Here is a 20,308-nt window from a genome sequence, read left to right on the forward strand (position 1 = left end):
GTAGGATATCTCTCGGAAGTGAATCTTTGAATATGATTTTGAGGAAATAGAATACAGAACGGTGAAAGAGGAAGAAAGAGATAGAGAGAGATATCTTCGTAGAATCGTTTGAAACATAGTGAATTTGCTCAATAACCGATTAAAGTCTCGTTCAAGATCAATAAATTTATCTTAACTAATAGATGGAGGATAATAATGATTTACGAATTTCTACTAACTGTTTTTGTTAAGAAGCTTCGGATTTCATATATTCAATTTCTCGATATCTTTTCTCGAATAGAATAATGTTAATGAAAACTACATCTAACTCCTATTCATTAGTAGAAATCGTGTACCATCATAGCTTACGTGAATTGCGGTCTTGTACGGTGTATTGATTAGTAAATTTAATGCTATTCGAGGGATCTTAATCCCATCGATAACGACTACGCCCTTTATAGGACGATCTCAACAGATGTGATGCTAAACTTATGCGTAGGAATTGGAAGATTAAATCGCGATCGAGTTTTCTCCGATGTTTCATTATTTTTGCTCTTACCAATAAATTTTACTGTTGCATTGTGTGCATCGAAACGAACACAGATGTAAATCGACGATAAAATGACAGTTGCTCGAATAACCTTCGACAATTTTTTTAATTCGACGCGATGTCATTGAATTTATTTTTATGATTGATATATTTTTCTCATAACTTTTGTTCTCATTTTTTTTCATTTCTTTATATACATATATATATATATATATTTTTAATACTTTACGAGAAGTTTTTTTTACAATTACATAATAATGGATTCCAAATATGTCTACGTCAAACAAAGACATGAATTTGGGAAACAATGTATTTTCGAAGATATCGGACCAACCGTCGAAGAAAATATCTTTCCAGATCCAACTTTAAATAAAAATTACATATATCAGAAAATAATTGATAAGAGTACTCAGAAATCAAAACAATTTGCACTTCACGAGGTTAGATATAATATATATATATATTAGTATTAAATATTTTATAAACGAATATTATTATTTGATTTAATATTCTTAATATAATCAGATCCAGACTAAAGCTGAAAAATTAAAAAATTCGTGTATACTGCATTTAGAAGGTAGTTGGCCGAAAGAAATAAATCCATTTGATGATGAAGTGGTTCGTAGATTCCGTCGACGAGTTACCAAGAGTGACAATTGGATTGCAGCTATGAACCCACTTATGCAGGTAAGTGAAATAGTTTTCATTTTCAGAATACAAATTCTCCTGAATCACATCTATTTATTACATATATCGTTATAATCTTAGACGATGGAGCACGCTATAAAGCAAAATAACGCTATCAATATTCACGATTATTACTTCGATGACATGATACCTACGGAATTAACGATCTCTCCTCGTATGAGGTATGATCTAATATATCATTTTCAAAATAACCTTATACACACACGCACACACATAGCCCTTCCATCTTCACCTAAAAGTCATTAACTACATTTTTACCCCAAAATACCTTATACGGCTTATAGAATGTAGTTAATACAATTCTAAACAATATAAGCTACAAAAGCATTGACAAAATTCCGACAATAAATATAATTTTGTAGACGACACTTTTAAAAGAATATAAAAATAAGTTTAACACTATTTTACACTATGATTAACGAGGTGATACTTCATCATAAAATTTAGCTATTTTATCTTGTGATGCACAATACTACAAATCCTTACAATGTGATGATTCGACTAGAGGGAATAGCAGGATTGTAAATCTAAGAATGCCAATACGTAGTACGTGACTACTACGATGTGACGAGAACACTCGTGTAAAAGTGTCCTTTACACACAATTTATGGTGGTCACGATTGGAAAATCATACGTTTCCTGAAACGCTTTAACTCCTGATACATACAATAGATAAGAAGGGAATCAAGGAAATATTTCAGTTTTTCAGGATTTTTATTTCGTTAGAATCGAAGGAGTATGTTCTGATCAAGAAACAAACGTTAGGCCTGTTAATCATGTATCATGGGCGATGGATACATACCACTTAGCTGTCGCATATTGTTTCAAAAGTCGGATTGAATTACCATCAAATTTGAGCCCGAACGCTTATATTTGGAACATTGGTATTTAATTTCTATTTGTATATTATTTAAAGAAAATAATTTTTATGATTTTCCTTTTAATTATGTAAGAAGAAAAGAAACAAACTTTTATATGTAATTAATTTTACATGAATGTAACATCGTCAATATTGATTAATCCAAAAACTGAATGTGATATATCGAAGTAAGAAATTTCATTTCCTCTTGTACCACAGAACAACTAAACAATCCGTTGGTGATTCTGAAGTCAGCCTCAACGTCTGTGGCTATTGAGTTTAATCCACGTGACCCGTTCTTGCTGATAAGTGGCTTGATGTCCGGTCAAGTGTGCAGCTGGGATACAAGAACCAGGGATTCGCCGGTGCAAATATCGGAAGCTCGGAACAGTCACAGGTGTGGTGGGATTATATCTCACTTTAGCAGATGCTCGTTCACCCGATTTCCGAGCCATTTACGATTCAGGATTATGTATAAGTATTGCGATAAAAGACTGTTTCCAAGAAAAGAAATTGATGAAGAAAGCAAAAAAGAAAAAAAAACGAAAAGTAAAAGAATTTTGCTATTTTTTTCTGAATGAAAAAAATCTCGAATGACGAATTTTATTTGACTCAAATTGACAGAAGAAAAAAAAAATGATCAACCTTTACTAACAATATTTTGAGTGAATAGAAAGTAACTTTCGAAGTTGGGTTGTAATTTTAGTTTTCTTTTTTGGTCACATCGAAAGAAATCCAGCGATTCAGGCGCTCTGGATCACTTCCAAGACCAATACCGAGTTCTTTTCGGCGTCTAATAGTGGTACGATCAAGTGGTGGGACATCAGGAACTTGAAGAGGCCAACTGAAAATCTAGTGATGGACTTGGCACATCCCGAGAGAGAGAACATAAATGAGGCTACCGGTGTTTCCGCACTTCAATATGAATCTACCATGGGCAGTGGGTTTCTCGTTGGACTTGAGAACGGGATCGTCGTGAACGTCAATAGAAAAGCTATATCAAAGACCGAGAAACTCTATACGAGATTCTATTGTCATCTTGGATCGGTATTGGCCATCGATCGGCATCCAGGAAGTTTGAAGAACTTTTTGACTGTCGGCGACAGTCACGCCAAGGTTTGGACAGATGGAACCAAAGAAAATTGCCTGGTCAAGACAGGAAGGTAATGATCTTTTTAAAATAGGATTTATTTTTATTTGGAGAAGACACTTTTTTATAAAATTGAATTTTTCACTTTTTCCCCTCTAATGCTTTCCAATAAATGACGTTATCGTAGTTGACGATTCTGGGATATCGATTGAAGTTTGCTATTATTACTTGTTAAAATAAATAATACTATAATTAATTAACATAGCTTCAAAAATTAATATTACCCAGAGAAATAAATTTTGTCTTCTTTTAACAATGCATACTTATATGCATCCATTACTGCCCCATCCTCCCCCCTCCAACATATCTTAAATTTTCTTTGAAACAATATAAAAAAAGTTAAGAACATTTTATTTTTTTCTGTTAATATCTTGTATAAATTGATTGTATTTTCATACTTGTTTTGTTTGTTTTTTTTTCTCTTTTTGTAGAAAAACATCAAGCATTCCGACGGGAGCATGTTGGAGCAGATCCAGATGGTCATTTTTTTTCACAATAGATACGAGAGGCATGTTGGACGTTTATGATCTTTTTAAAAAAACAATCGTACCATATTACGGAATTTCAATTTGTGATAAACCTTTAACTGCGATCAAACCGCACGACGATGGCAAAATGTTGGCCGTTGGTGGTTCTAATGGCAAAGTTTATCTCATAGCGTGCGAAGGTTTATGTACTACCACGTTTCCTAATGACAAATACTTCTTCGCTTCGGTAAGTTTTTCTTTTCTCATACATTTGGTAAAAGTTCTTAAGTACTACTCTCAGTTACTTCTTAAAAAGTTGTGAAACGGTGTCGGTTATAAGTACTTTACGTTTATCAATCAGTAATCGAATCGATACAGTAATCAAGTCGAAATATACTTTTCATTCGATTTGCGATTACAACAAATGGCAACTTCAAATGACTTTCGATGTAGCAAGTTCAATCGAGTTGTAATACCAGAAATGAAATAGGAAATAGTTAAATGAAAAATAACGTCATTTGACAGCCAATAACAAATCTAACCAATGTAACGATGTTTGCGTGTCGCATAATAAACTTTATGAAACATGTTTATTATCATTTGTAAGAAGAAAATTGTGAAAAATTTGCTTGTATGCATGCATGCAAACGTAAAGGAGAAGGTTATACGTATTGTACGATATTCTGATATTAAAATAATTATTATATCTATGTATGTGTTAATATAGTATCTGGATAGATGGAGTAAATACGAAAAATTAGCGGAATCTCGAAAAAGGGAGATAGGATCTGCAATAGCTAATATCCCTTTGTCATCAATGATGGAATCTATACCATTAAAATCTAAAGATAAGCGTAAGGATAAATCTAAGGATAGAGATAGAAAGGAAAGGAAAGAGATAAAATTGAAACAACAAGAGAAGTTGATAGATATTCCAACAAGGTCTAGACTAAAAAAATCGAATCCATTTACCGATGGTCCTGAGATATTCGAGGCAGAGGAACAATATTTCCTTACAATGACAACGGTATTTTATTAGGTGGACCGGAAAATAATGTCGTTTCTACATATGTCAAATTTTGTATATTTTTATCAAAAACCGATTGATTTTTATCAATTTGATATTAAAAATTTGCATACTAGATGAAGAAAGGTTGTTCATAACAAAGTTGATTATATTATTGATTAAAAATATAAATTTGTTAGAAATTTATTCGTGTGAATGTAAGGTTAGAAAGCGACGTTACTTTCCGGTCCACCTAATAATAACCTTATTTAACATCTAATTTAACTTTTTATTAAGGGTTCATTCTGGTTTATCATTTTGAAAAAATTAATTTTTTTTTTTGCATTTTTCGAAAGTAGACATATGTAGAATTATCATACAAAAATTTTAGAATGATCCGAGCAGTCTAAGTATATTATTTTGCGACCCAAACACATAGAGATATTACAGATAGAGGAGACAAACCATCTGCGATGGTGTAAGTGGAAATGTCTCTGCATGAATACAGCAGCAAAAAACAAAAGGTTGATATTGACCTGACAAAAACAGAATTACTTGAAAGTTGTTTAGGTGGCCACAAATTTAAAATAATAATGAGTGCTTCAACAAATGCGTTTGGGCTATGGTGCCTAAACACCTATTTAATGGTAAAAAAAATTGTTGAAATAGCTTTTAAATTGGCAGCTTGTATATTCAACGAAGGTTTTGATCCAATACTGAAAATAATGCACGTTTTGGAGATAAAACTTGGCTCTATCGCAGTCAATTACGCTAGTAACCGCGGCAACACGCGCGTGCGCTCAGCCAATTGTTTGAGCGGAGAAGTTTTGATAGAGGCCAGGACACAACGAAAAAAGGCTAGAGTGGAAGAAAATGAATATTTTGAAGAAGCAGAAGGCATACTATATGGTGCAGGCATCGCAGAATAAGGTAAAGTCAGACTTTTTAAAAATTTGTTAAAAGAAACTTTAAACGCGTTTTTCTCGAAACAACGTTTTTTCGGTTGGCGGGCATGATATCTCCGAAACTACTCAACCGATCCTTCTGAAATTTAAACCACATACTCTACACATGAATGGCTATCTCGCATGCTACAACCAAGTCGAAATATTAATGTTTACTATTTTTTTTTTACAAAAAACTGTGAGAAAAATCGTTGATTTTTTTATTTTTCGAAAAATGGCCGTCATTTTGTTTTGTTTTCATAAAAATTGATAGTTTTAGCATACCCGATAGCCATTGTCATACTGAATTTAAAACCGTTTAATTTTTTTGTTTTAGATCACCCGTTCTCAAATTTCGATGCCCGCCAACAGCATACCTACTTTTGACGGGTTCACGTTTGTCAGCCATTTTGGATGTCAAAAAACGTTAAAAACAATAAAAAAAAATTTTTTCTTATACTTCTAGGGTGTATTTATCATACCCAACAACTTTCATATGTATATGTATCCTACAAAGCCTAAAAAAAAATCGTGAAAATTGCCTTTTTTTTCGGCGTATAAACCAGAATGAACCCTTAACGATAACATTTTTTCTTAAACTTTATTTTGCTTTGAAGGAAACATAAAACAGAGAACATTATAATTGAAATTACGGAGTGTCTAATTTATATTATTTTCAAATTTTAATAAGATGAATGAAAAAAAAAATGATCTTTGATAATATTTTTGAATTAAAATATAAATTCTTAGATAAATTTGTGGTTGTTTTAGGAACAAAAATTGTATGAATCAGAAGAAAGCAAAGAGATAGAAAGAAAGCACAATATTTATTTAAAAACCAAACAAGCAGAACTCGAAGCACGAGGAGGGATCAATGTATATAAAAATGTTCGTTTACACAAGGCAAAATTGAGGAAGAAACCAAGAACGAGCCATTTTGAGGATCGAAAAAGGTCAACGTCAAAACAAAAGATCTCCGATTCGCTTGAAGGAATGGGTGCAAAGCTCGAAGTTGAAAGTGTAAAATCTGAAAAATTCATTAAAAAGAAAGGTAGAAAGAGACGAGCTCTTAGCGAAATACCATTGAAGATTTGTTCCATGCCTGTTTGTGAATTAGAAGTTTGTTGTGCAGGTAAGTCAATGTAATCTTAATTGAATTGATCATTTTTATTACACAAAGTCGATTGAAAATAATTAAAATTATTTTCAATCAAACGTATCAATAATTATTATTAACTGGCATTAGGAACTCGAAAGTTCATTGCCGCAAATACCAAATCCCGCCATTGTTCCCGTCCATGAGCGCGATCCTTCCATTCGCGGTCTTCGTATCTTATTTCTTTCAGGTCCCTTCTAATATTATCCTCCCATCTACATCTCGGTCTATCTAGTGGTCTTTTCCCGTTTGGTATACCGACCAATATTTTGTGCGCCGTTAAGTCCTCCCCCATGCGCGCCACGTGACCAGCCCATCTTAATCGGCGTGATTTTACGACGTTGTTAATGTCAGGTTTGTTGTACAACCGATGTCCTTCAACGTTATGGAGTTTTCTTCATTCGGCCGTTTCCTCATCGCGTTTTGCACCGAAGATTTTACGAAGAACTTTGTTTTCGAAAACCTTAAATTACTTTTCGTCCTGTAACGTAAGCGACCACGATTCGCTACCATAAAGGACTACCGGCAGGATGATTGTCCTGTATATCCTGATATTTAATCGCCTAGACAGCAACAGCGAGTTGAGTAATTTGTTAACCGAATAAAAACATGAGTTGCCTAGATTGATTCTTTTCTTAAGTTCTTCGTTAATTTCGTTCGTCTGGTTTATGATCGATCCTAAATACCTAAAGTTGCTGACCCGCCTAAAAGTTTTATCCCGGACGACCAAAGTTCCAGTACTAGGTCTATTCTGAATTCTATCGGTTACCATATATTTGTTTTTTTCCGCGCTTATTTGCAGTCCCAGATCTTTAGTATTATCTATTAATATTTTTGCGTTATTAATTAATGCCTCTTCATTGTCCCCTAACAAACCAATATCGTCCGCGTATGTCAACAATTGTATTGTCCCGTTCAACTGTAAAACCATCTTTACTTTTCTGCAGTTCTTTGACAGCGAATTCCAGTACTAAATTGAACAAACTGTTTTAAGCCGCTATGGATATTAAAATCTTCCGACATTTGGTTACCTAACCTCACTTTACCCCTAGTTTCCATTTGGCAAAGTTGAACAAGGTTGACCAATTTTCTTGGTATCCCCTGTCGTATTAGGATTTCGACGTATCAATAATTGACAATATTTTTTGTTTATTATTTTCATTTTGTTTGCTATTGCCAATCATACTCCATTAGTTACGTTTATAAATAGATCATTTGTATGATATTATGTGAATTGTGTATTGTACGAGAATTATAGAATCAGTCCACATTTCAGCTAATATGACCAATTCCGCTGATTCGTCATTTTCGATCGATGTAATTACTAAATCCGACCAATAGAGTTCAAAGAGTAAATTCTACAAATTCTATAAACTCTATTTCGATGAAAGAACATAACTAGCATTAGTATCATTTCGAATTTTCGTAGTAATTTATTTATTAAATTTTTTAATCTACGATAAAATTTACGACGAGTAAGTATAATCAAATATAATTAAAAATTAATATTTTTATTTTTGGAGGAGTGGGAGGAAAATTTCTCAATGATCATTTCTGAATATTATAATTCTTTTCGCGCGTTGATTCGCGAAAGAAAAGAAAAGATTGTTTACAAGGTAAAATATTCATTACTTCTGACCTATTTTCATCGATAAGCGTCATTAATCCAGGCTAATGAGGTAATTGAATTGCCAAGGAGGATAATGCCGAACAGTGAGATTTGGGGCGTGAACGTTAGTAGGAGTTAATAAAAGCGACAAACCGCTGACCTATAATCGAGTTCTCGCTACGCAGTTATGCCACTCAAGACAACCAAGTCGATGATAGTGCTCGAATGCACCACCGATTCGATACTAGGTAGACGATGCTAGTCACATGAACAAACAGATATGTATTATCGAATTTAGGCTTAAGAGATTAGATAATATATTCTAACACGATAATTCTATCTTATTCAATGAACAATTGTAAATTGTCAATTTAGTTGTTGTAGTTGTTAATAATTGAAACACGTTTACGTGATGATTTATAAACTATCATAATTTATATGTATACCAATGAGAATAATTTTTTTAAATCTTTTTTTTAAATTCGTAATCTTTTATGCATTACAAATATTTCCTTTCAAGTAGAATACACGTAAATGTTTATTTTTCTTTTTCATACGTACAATATAATTAAAACGTATAACCATTTAATGAACCATCAGAAAAGTACGTGCGAAACATTATCTTGCACTTTCCCTTAAGCACTATCTTCAACATTATCGACGACTTTTACAAGCGATAGACTCTCTCGGTCGATAGGGTTTTCTACGATCAAAGTTTAATTAAGAACGCCATAGTAACTGTGGCGAGTACAAAGCTTGCCGTTATCGAAGGGTCGGACATTGGTGCGCATGCGTACACCTTTTTCCTGTATATTTTTCTTTTCTTCGCTAAAACCGATTTCGTTGTTATTATAAATAATAGAGTGATCACAATTGGTCGAGTGAATCGTCATAATAAAAATTCTTATATATTATTTTGTTTAATAAAATTATCCCCCCTCCCCCAAGTGTTCCAATTCAAATGAATATTTCATTGTCTTCGTGACAAATAGTCATGCGATATGTTGTTAATAATCTTATTTTGGCCCTCGCGCGTAGAGTATATTTAAAAAATGTTGACAAAACTTTTACTATCCAAGGACAACGTACGTATATGTAAATTAGAACAATGTATATACACAGACGCTAGACTACAAGTAATATCATAACTACAGTGAAGTTCTAATACCAAGAGTACCTATACGTTAGTTAGAGAATATTCATTGCAAACATAAGTTATGCGAATATCACAAAATGGGAAATGAAAGTGGAACTATGTTCAGCAATATTCGAAATTGCTCATAGATATACGCATAAGCAGATATGTAAACATTTGCATTACAAACATTCATAAGCCTGTAGTATTTTACAATCTAAACTAATACTAAGTAAATGAATACCAATATGATCGATTAAATCTATTTATAATAGTGACAAGGGAAGGTACATTTAGCGTTAATGGACGTCAGTTGCATGTATAAATCAATTTAGTCGCTGTAATTGACACCAAATGGTAATAACGCGATATAGTTCGATTATTATTATTATCATTATTTATTATTATTATTATTATTATTATTATTTTTAGTAGTAGCAGTAGTAGTAGTAGTAGTAGTACTATTATTACTTGCTCGTAGAATATTAATTATTTGATGGAATGCATTCAAAATGAGCGCGACAATTTGATTAAATCATCGATATAAATCAAAGACAAGAAAGTAATAGCACTTCCTTTTTTATTCGATGAAAAATACAATTCTTCATTTTAAAAAGATTACACAGCTCAACAACAAAAACAAAAAGTTTGTTACCCTGATTTTTTCTGTAAACTTTGATGTTTGAGAATGCAAAATTTACGGAAAAAAATATTATTATATTAGATTGGATCTAGTTTATATGCTATAGTAGTATATGATAATATTTAGTTCTTCTATTCGGCTCATACGTTAAAACGCGTTTTATGCGCATTCATATATTTTACAGCTATTCGTGTGATCTTGGGTTTTCATATACGCATTTTCTTCCATGTATAACCTACACATTTATTTTCTTTGGCAATATTGATATAAATGCAACGTGTAATTTGGTAAGTTACTAATACGATATTATAAAATTCATTTTTTTCAATTTTATTCATTAATTTATTATTTTTGTCTACAGAAATATGAGTTCATCGCGAAGAAAGTGCCGACATCAGCCTGATTTATTGTGCTACATTTGTGGTGTGTATATAACAGTGAAAAATCGACGAAATATTATTGATTTCGTAAGGTAGGTTTATTTTTCTTATTATCGACTACAAATCGGGAAGCAAGATAAACCATGGGTTTCACACAAAGTTTGTAAATCTTGTGTCGAAACTTTACGATTGTGGAAGAAAGGAGAACGCTCAGGGTTAGATTTTAGTACCTCTATGATCTGGACAGAGCCCAAAAATCATGTTGATGATTGCTACTTCTGTATGGTGGAGACCAAAGGCTTCAATCGTTTTAAAAAAATGGGAATATCCTAACGTGGAGTCTGCAAAACCTCCCGTATTACGAGATAAAGAACTTCCTCAGCCTATTTACGCCTCGCAACCGGAGCGCATGCTATCGAATGTAACCGTGCTTTCAAAACAACAGTATTCTATACCATGTTCAGGTACAAGTGGAAGTGAATATGTAAGAGAAACGTCAACACTGCAGTTATTTTCTCAGAATGAGCTCAGTGATTTGATACGAGATCTGAGTTTATCAAAGCAGGCATCGGAATTGTTAGTGTCAAGACTAAAGGAAAAAAAATTTGCTACGATCAGAAGTAACGATTACAATGTATCGAACAAGGGAAAGTAAAATTTTACCATACTTTAGTGACACTGAAGATCTTGTCTATTGTAACAATATCACGAAGTTACTATTAGACATGGATTTATCTGAATATAAACTTACCGATTGGCGGCTCTTTATTGATAGTTCTAAGAAAAGTTTAAAGTGCGTTTTACTGCACAATGGAACCAACATGCATCTATCCCGATCGCACATTCAACCAAGCTCAAAGAAGAATATCAGAATATTAAAGTAGTTCTGAAGAAAATTAATTTTTACGAACATCAATGGTCGGTCTGTGTTGATTTGAAAATGGTCAACTTTTTACTCGGCCAGCAAAGTGGATACACAAAATATACTTGCTTTATTTGCCATTGGGATAGTCGGGTAAAAGAAAACACTGGAAACAAAAATTGTGACCGTTGAGAGAATCGTTGACTATCGGTAAAGCTAACGTAGTAAATGAGCCACTGATAAGTAGAGATAAAATCATACTTCCATCACTCCACATCAAACTAGGCATGATGAAACAATTTGTCAAGGCATTAGACAAGAACGGAGAATGCTTTGCATATATTTGCTAAAAATTTCCAAAACTAAGTATGGAAAAATTAAAAGCTGGAATTTTTGACGGGCCTCAAATTCGAACATTGATGAAAGATAAAAATTTCATAAAAGTAATGACTACTGTAGAAGCTAAAGCTTGGAGTGGCTTAGTATCGGTAGTAAACCATTTTCTTGGTAATCGTAAAGCACCAAACTATGAAGAAATCGTTCAAAACATGCTAAAAAGCTTTAAAAATCTTAGAGCAAATATGAGCATAAAATTACATTTTCTTCATAGTCATCTTGACAAATTCTCTGACAATTTAGGAGATTACAGCGAAGAACAGGGAGAACGTTTCCACCAAGATTTGAGAGTCATGGAGGAACGATATCAAGGTCGGTGGGATAGTCACATGATGGCAGATTACTGCTGAACTCTACAAAGACATAGTTCCCAAAAATCTTATAAAAGAAAATCTTATAAGAGTAGTTTCTGAAAAGTATTCTATTTTAAATATTTTTCTGTAAATTTTGTATGAATAAATTACGTATATCTACAGCCACTCGTTGTATTTTATTTATCAACTTTAGATATTAAAAAAATATATATATTTTTTTTCATGTAAAAAAAAAAGGTATCTTATATTTTTTCCGTAAACCTCATCATTTAAACGATATTGAAGATTTAATTTTGATTATTTTAAGACAAATTTTTTTTTTTGGGGAATTTTATAACTTGACAATAAATGACTATTATAAAATGCGCATACAAATTTTTGTAGGAAATTAACTGCTCTATAAAAATGGTGTCTTATGTTTTGACGATTAAATTAAGCGTTCAAAAGATATTCATCATCAAACTTTCATGTGTACTGATTTCTGTCTCTGAATATCTTTTGAACATTTAATTTAATCGCCAAAACATAAGACACCATTTTTAGAGAGCAGTTAATTTCCAACAAAAATTTGTATTGCGCATTTTATAATAGTCATTAATTGTCGAGTTATAAAATTCATAAACAAAAATGAAGTTTGTCCTAAAATAATCAAACTTAAATCTTCAATATCATTCAAATGGTGAGGTTTACGGAAAAAAATATAAGATACCTTTTTTGTAGAGCATTAAATTTCCTACAAAATTTGTCTAGAACATTTTTTTGTACAGTCAATTAATGATGAGGTATAAATTTTATTCTATTGGACTGAGAAAAAAATAAAAAACTGCGATGCAGAGAATCTTCCTATTAAAATTAAGAGCTCATATTTGGTGAGAATTGTTTTAAGGTGTCTAGTAACCCATTTTTCCGTGGCACTTGTAAAAAAAAATAATTGATTTTTTTGACCCACGTATATATATGTATATATATTTTCAAAAGAACGATAAAGAAAGTTCATAAACAGAAAGCAAAGTATTTAATGATATTATTTTACTCTTTTCAGACATCGTTAAGATGGAAAAAGAATGTAAGAAGAAAAAATTGACAGATTTCATCGAGTCTTCGAAAGAAATTTCAATCCCTCGACAAAAGGTGTCACCTTTGGATCGGCAAAAATGGCAACAGAAAATATTGGAGTTGAATAAGGGTTTATCAGAAGTTACGAAAGTGCAAAAGAAAAGTATTTTATTAGATAAGGATGCATCACCCGATGTCCTTGCGAAAGATGTCAAAAAGGCGAAAAAATACCTTGAAACGTGGCGATACAATTTAGTCGTTAGAAAATCTTCTTCCCGTAGATCTTTAAGTATGCCACTTATCAGAAGATTTAAAGATGAAAAAGATACTGATAAAGAAGAATATAAGACTACGAAACAGAAAGCAGACGTTCACGAACTAACGAATAAAATATCGAAAAAGATGATATCTCCAAAGGACGAATCAATAACAATTGAGGAAACTAAAAGTAAAAATAAAAACGAGGAAGAATTCTATCCGAGGATATCCGCATATTATATTCAATAAAATATTAATAATAATATTTTACATTATGATTTTTGTTTTATTATTCCATCGAAACGTTTTATGAAAGAAATATAAGTTTCGAAAAGATGTTTTATTTTTTTTAATCGCGTAGAGATATTTCGATACATATTAATTTAAAAATCTTAACAAAGTTTAATAGTTATTATTATTTAAGTAAAAAAAAAACAAAACATGTGTGCAGGTCACACGTGTTAGAAGTGAAACCATCAAAAATCTAAGTTTCGAGAGAATGAGACGAATGCACAGTTTCAAGAGTAAGATAATTGCAGGATTTATTTATTATAATATTATTGCCATATATATTAAAGGTCACCGGTATGGTCTCTGGGTGGAATAGCTGATAAAAAGTACACTTTTCCAAATTCAAGCAATAAAAATGGAATGCTGAATGCGATAGTTATAAATAGACACCAAAATCGTAGGTTGTTTATCTAAGGAAATATAATTCGTCAGAAATTAAGTAAATATAAATAATCCTTTTTTAGAAACACGGGTATAAAATTTTTTTGTTAGTATGGTTTTCAATTTACCGTTTTCATCTACATTCTTGCGATGCGAACAAACATTTTAGAATAAACGAAATAAAGACGTTAAGAAAAACATATGGAAAATACTGCTGGACTGAACGAAGGTTCTGGTAAAATGCAATGAGAGATCTGATAAAGATATTGTCTAGGAATGTTTTATCAACTCTATAGCCTGCCACACTTCGAGACCCTTATTACTTATAACATATCTCGTCTTTATTCTTTGGACCACAAACTTTTTTTTTCTAAATACTCTCGTCTAAATAATGATCTGATCAATGAAAAATAAAAAAAATGCATTAAATCGTATCGCTCTCTCAGCTTATCGAACTGTGTACACTACGAGTCTCAAATTTCAACCCCGTGGTAAGCTGCACCGATTCATGCTGTGCATTCAACATCTTAAAAATGTTTTTATTTTATTGAAAAATTAGTATAAGTTTCTTAAATACGCAAATATTACAATTAATAATATAATTTTCTTATATGCATGGGTCAAAAAAAAACTTTTTATATTTTTTATAAAAACATATAAAAATTAACATACATAAAGACATATTTTGTCTTTATGAATCAAATATATTTTACGAAGAAGCAAAATAAAAATGTGTTAGTAATTTACTTGCTTTTGAATGGAATTTTTTCAGCTGCTCCTAATGTATTCTACAGTGTTATCTAATTCTTTTTTCTCTGATGTATCTAGAAATCCTCCTTTTTTGTAAAATATTGCAGACAATACAATTATTATATTCTATACATTTCATAAATATAAATGATAATATTTGCGTAATAAAGAATTAAATATTAATTTTTTAATAAAATAGAAACATTTTTAAATAGAAATAGAATAGAAAAATAGAAAAGAAATGACACGTATATGTATATATCTATATATTTATATATATGTCTATTGGTTACTTTGAGACCATTTTCTCCTATTTAAGGTATTGTTTGAAGACATTTTGCTATTTCGGGGACAGTCCTCGTAATTCATTCCAGGACTTCGAGGACTGTCCTCAAAGTATACACCGTTTATATAAAGGTTTATTTGAGGACATCATTACTGAAACGTGTATACAGGGACTATGTCCCCAAAATAGTTGATCACCAAAAGTATGATTTGAGGACTTAGAAAGAAATTTTCAGGATTTCATCGATAAAGTAAAAAGTGATCAAACTAATGAAGAAACCATTTTATTTTGCAAACTAAAGATCTATGGAAACATACCAGATAGCCAGGGTTATACTATAACTTAGTTATTGTTCTACAATAACAGTCAACATGACATCTAGTTATCATCATTTCTTAGCAGTATAACTGTTAACTAAATATTATAGTCTAGTTGAACTACAAGTTATACGATCCCACCAAAATCAGATCATCTGTAAACAGTCGCGTTAAGTACACGTTCGATTCTTTTAAAAACAAAATAATTTACTTTATAAAAAAAGAAAATCAGAAAAAACCAAGTATAGCTGGTGATATAAAAAATCATGAAAAAAAATTATTTTTTAATTCAAAAATTAAAAGTTGAAATGGAAAATGTGATAAGTTTTTTCAACTAAAAATCCTATAACTTCGACAAAAAGAGCGTCTCCGTATACGGAGACGGAGCCCACGGGGAAGCATGACCGTCTCCTCTATACGGAGACATGGCGACGAACATGTTAATCGATGTGTGTACTGAACGGCTTAAATGTGTATTGTATCCATGTATTTCTCCGCGGCGCGTGGTGGGGGTATTATTTCTCCTCTGTCGCGCAGCTAACCTCTCCTCTTTCGGAGAGAGACACTACACTATTAAACGGCAAAATTTTTTTGGGCAATTGAATAATAAGTACTATACAATATACATTATTTCATCGCATTTCTCAACTTTTTGTTTTATGGAGTTAATCGATGTGTGCACTGAACGGCTGGTATCAAAATGTAGTATGATATGATTGACGCTTGAGATATTACGCTTCTTTGATAGAACATTTTTTACTGATTTGCGATGTTGGATAGCTATACATGGATATTTCTAAGTTTTTATTATAGACTCTCTCCGATTTTTATTAAAAAAAAGGATAGTATCTTACGTTTGAGGCTATTGCTTCTATCAATTACGTGAATAATAACTGCTATGGATATGCTCTTAAAATTAGAACTATCGGAGTGTCCTAAAAGTGGTCATCATATGAATGTCCCGATAATATACATTACATTCACACGTTCAGTATAGCTGTCAGTATAGCTGTCCCCATAGCAGTCGATCCTTAAACAAATGTATATGTCCTCATATCATCCCTTATATAACTGGTCTCATATCATACAATACATAATAAATTGTGTAAAAAGTCCATTAAAAACCCATAGTTGACGGAGATATTAATGTAGTTTAATCTATTGTGGGGGTGGTGTGGTGGTGGTTGGCGTGGTTTCAGACAGACAGACATATATATAGAAGCTTTTATTGAATAAAAGAAATGTTTATTATAATATAACAAAGACTTAAAGACCGAAAGCAAAATAAGTAACCGTAACTACACTCGTTTAACACTCACTCGTCACACCGAATCAAGAAGGGCCGAGGACTGCCCTCTTCACCGCGTTTATATATGCATTCACCCCACCAATGGTCCCGATCACTTCCGTTAATCATTCTAGAAATCTCCAGACTATTCCCAATCGGTCAAACAAAAGACTTCTTCCCGATTTCCGGCTCGGGAACATTCGAGAGATTTCGGAGTGTTTACAAACGATGATGTCAGCCGATATCGTACGCTTTTCTTTCTTGTCACATGCACTCGTATCCATATCGCTACAAATCTTTCATCAACCACTTCCATGTACGCCATACACTCGCACTCTTATATATATATATATTTATATAACTGAATGACTAAATACCAGTTTTCCTACAGCTCGGCCATACTGACATTTTTGGTCGCCCCCGACCAACGGAATATTCACACAAACAAACACTCACTCACAAGTTTTACTTATTAAACTAACATAAAAAATAAGACGTAACGCATAAACTATCATGAAACATAAGGCATAATATAAGATAAGATATGACGCATATAGAATTTATATTTAAATTTACGGATTTCCTTATTTCTATCGTGGATGAATATATCGTTTCATCTGATCAGGGCCCACAGTGCCTGTATATGGCATTTGTGTTACCTGAAACCCATCAATGTCCCCGACGATGTACCGGTCCATATCTAACACTTTTTTTACTTCATATGGTCCCTTGTATTTGGGGATTAGTTTTTTGTTTATACCGATGGTAGTATCTACGTTTTTTATCATCACCAAGTCTCCGACATAATACGAGACGGGTCTCTTTCGTCTCTTATTATAATAGCGCTCGTTCGAGTGCTGATCCTCCGAAATTCTCTCTGACGCTTTGTCTCGAATGGCTACTAGATCTCGGTTTTCCTCATTACGTCGGTTTAACGCTAACCTTATGTTATCGTTTATTTCCCCGAGTTGGTCCACGCCGAATAACAATCTACTGGGGGTCTCACCCGTTGAACGACAAACCGTGTTATTCAAAGCAAATTCTACCTTATCGATTACACAATTCCATTTTTCTGTAGACTCGCACAATTTCCCTAACATGGGAGTAATAATACGATTAAATCGTTCCACCTGACCGTTTGCGCGAGGCGTACCCACCGCAACAAGTACATGGTCGAACATTTCTTTTTTCGCGAATTCTTTAAACAACTCGGAGGTAAACGCCGTTCCCCGATCGCTTATTATGCGTCTTGGCTTACTATATGCAGAGAAGTATGTTTTCAAATGCCTGACGACCTCCTGAGCCGTTGTCGTCTTACACGGATATAATTTTATGAATTTCGTGAACGCATCAACAATGGACAAAAGGTATCGATATCCTTGTTTAGTCTTCTCCAGCGGACCATAGTGGTCAACATGAACCGTACGGAACGGAAGTTTATCCTTTTCCAAAGAATGTAAATATCCTTCGTTTTTGCCGCTAACCGGAGAAAACTCAATACACTTAAGACAATTTCTAATGTATTCCTTTACCTTCTCTGTCATATTCGGAAACCAATACACTTTTGTAATATGCTCAATTACCTTATTAATCCCTACGTGACCCAAATCGTCATGACATGTTCGCATAACGCTACATTCCATTGAAGCCGGTACATAAAACAGAAGTCCTTTCGACTTATCCTTCCGATAGACGAGACCATCGCGCAACTCGTAAAACTTATCTTCGTTTTTTTCTAAGGCTTCTCGGATTTCCCGTATCTTATCGTCGCGCTCCTGACTAATAGATAACGTTTGTTCGAAAGTATTTCCTTCTATAACTAAAATTTCGTGACATCGACTTAACGCATCGACGTGTGCCATACGTTTCCCCGGCCGATGCTGTATCTCATAGTCGTAATCTTCCAAAAACAAAGCCCACCGTGAAATTCGAGGGTTCACGTGGCGTTTGCTGAGTGTAAGCCTAAAACTATCACAATCGGTAATTATTTTGAATTTTATCCCGAATAGATAAGTATGGAAACGTTTAATGGCGTAGATAGCTGACAGACATTCGAGTTCAAAACTATGATATTTCGACTCGGCAGAGCTGGTGCGCTTACTGAAATATGACACGGGTTGGAACTTCCCGTCTTTTTGTTTCTGTAACAGGATAGCACCAAATCCCGCAGTACTTGCATCGCAATGCAATTCCGTCTCAAGAATCGGTGAATAAACCGCCAATATCGGTTGCGACGCCAACAGATTTTTTAACATTTCGAACACTTCTTGTTCCTTAGAACCAAAATGATAATTCTTATCAGATTTTATTATATCGTACAATGGTTTTGCCCTTATCGAAAACGCTGGTATAAACCGCCGGAAATAACTGGCCAGACAGACGAACCTGTGTAACTCTTTTACATTACGCGGCACAGGATAATTCACTACAGACTTCACGTTTTCGTCGCTCGGCCGAATACCATCCTCATTCACCTGATATCCCAGATACGTTATCTCGTTATAAGCGAAGTAACATTTATCAAGCCGGAACCGCAGAGAAAATCGCGCGGCTATTCGGAAAACCTCACGCAATATTTTAAGATGTTCTTCCATGCTATATGTCGCAATTAATATGTCGTCGAGGTACAAAAGAACCCTATCTTTTCTAATTAGTTCATCAAAACAATTAGATACGAATCTCTGAAATACTCGTGGTGCATTTGTTAAGCCAAATGGCATTCGCAGGTATTCATACTGACCGAAAGGTGTTACGAAAGAGGTATATTTTATCGACGATTCAGCTATTTTAACATGATGGAAACCGTCCTTCAGATCTAATGTTGTATAGTATCTTTTGTTTTTCAATCTATCCAAATTGTCGTCGATCACCGGCGTAGGAAAGTTATCTCTAATAGTTATTTTATTTAGCTCGCGGTAATCAACGCAAAGTCTGAGCTCACCATTCTTCTTACGAACTAATACAATCGGACTGGCATACGGTGACTTACTGGGCCTAATAATACCGTCGGCCATTAACTTATCCAGAATTACGCGCAGTTTCTCCTTATCGGCGTAAGCTAATCGTCTCGGCCGGAAAAAGATCGGTTGTTCGTGTTTCAAAGATATTACCATCTCACACCCATGTTCCTCTTCAACGACACCCGAATTTAGTTTTGACTTATATTCCGTATCATACAACTCTTTAACTTCCTTTTTCTCGTCAGAAAGGATATTAGGGTTAATTTGTAACGTCTCGTTTACTTTGACTGGTTCATCTAAGTAATCAATATTCAATATTTCATTACCAAAGCAATTATTCTCGTTTCTTAAAGACTCGGAATTGGTTTTTATAATTTGGGCGTCTTGACCTAATAAAATTTTTACCGTCGGATTTGTAGAAAAATCTCTTCCAAGTAACACGGCGTGACTCATGGTGTTGTCCGGCACAACAAAAAAATTCATTTTCATCTCTACCTCACAGATATTAATATCTATTTCGAAATTACCTAAAATTTGTAGCTTGGAACCGTTTATTCCATAAA

General features: G+C 33.3%; 3 protein-coding genes across 8 annotated transcripts in view; 2 read left to right on the top strand and 1 right to left on the bottom strand.

Annotated features, from left to right (window-relative positions):
* LOC107070354 (furin-like protease 1) overlaps positions 1-20,308 on the bottom strand; it is a 239,171-nt gene that overhangs the window by 37,816 nt on the left and 181,047 nt on the right. The window lies entirely within an intron of this gene.
* On the top strand, positions 1,485-13,721 carry LOC149033215 (uncharacterized). The gene is made up of 7 exons (XM_089170240.1): positions 1,485-2,121; positions 2,316-2,493; positions 2,828-3,259; positions 3,678-3,960; positions 4,441-4,740; positions 6,435-6,795; positions 13,201-13,721. Exons 1-7 carry the CDS (start codon positions 2,028-2,030, stop codon positions 13,719-13,721), a joined length of 2,169 nt encoding a protein of 722 aa, XP_089026366.1. The 5' UTR covers positions 1,485-2,027.
* On the top strand, positions 4,747-6,579 carry LOC149033216 (uncharacterized). Its single transcript, XM_089170239.1, has 2 exons — positions 4,747-5,649; positions 6,001-6,579. The coding sequence occupies exon 1, from the start codon at positions 5,208-5,210 to the stop codon at positions 5,646-5,648; it is 441 nt and encodes a 146-aa protein (XP_089026365.1). The 5' UTR covers positions 4,747-5,207; the 3' UTR covers position 5,649; positions 6,001-6,579.

The sequence above is a fragment of the Polistes dominula genome, unplaced genomic scaffold (genome assembly GCF_049000335.1).
Source record: "Polistes dominula isolate Pdom_NZ unplaced genomic scaffold, Pdom_raw_medaka contig_15, whole genome shotgun sequence".
NCBI lineage: Eukaryota > Metazoa > Arthropoda > Insecta > Hymenoptera > Vespidae > Polistes > Polistes dominula.

What these genes read in the sequence shown, in the direction of transcription:
- LOC149033215 (XM_089170240.1), top strand. Translation starts at nt 2,028, where the DNA reads ATGGATACATACCACTTAGCTGTCGCATATTGTTTCAAAAGTCGGATT. An exon ending in CGCTTATATTTGGAACATTG is followed by an intron (nt 2,122 to 2,315) that starts GTATTTAATTTC and finishes CTTGTACCACAG; the next exon opens with AACAACTAAACAATCCGTTG. An exon ending in ACAAATACTTCTTCGCTTCG is followed by an intron (nt 3,961 to 4,440) that starts GTAAGTTTTTCT and finishes GTGTTAATATAG; the next exon opens with TATCTGGATAGATGGAGTAA.
- LOC149033216 (XM_089170239.1), top strand. Translation starts at nt 5,208, where the DNA reads ATGTCTCTGCATGAATACAGCAGCAAAAAACAAAAGGTTGATATTGAC.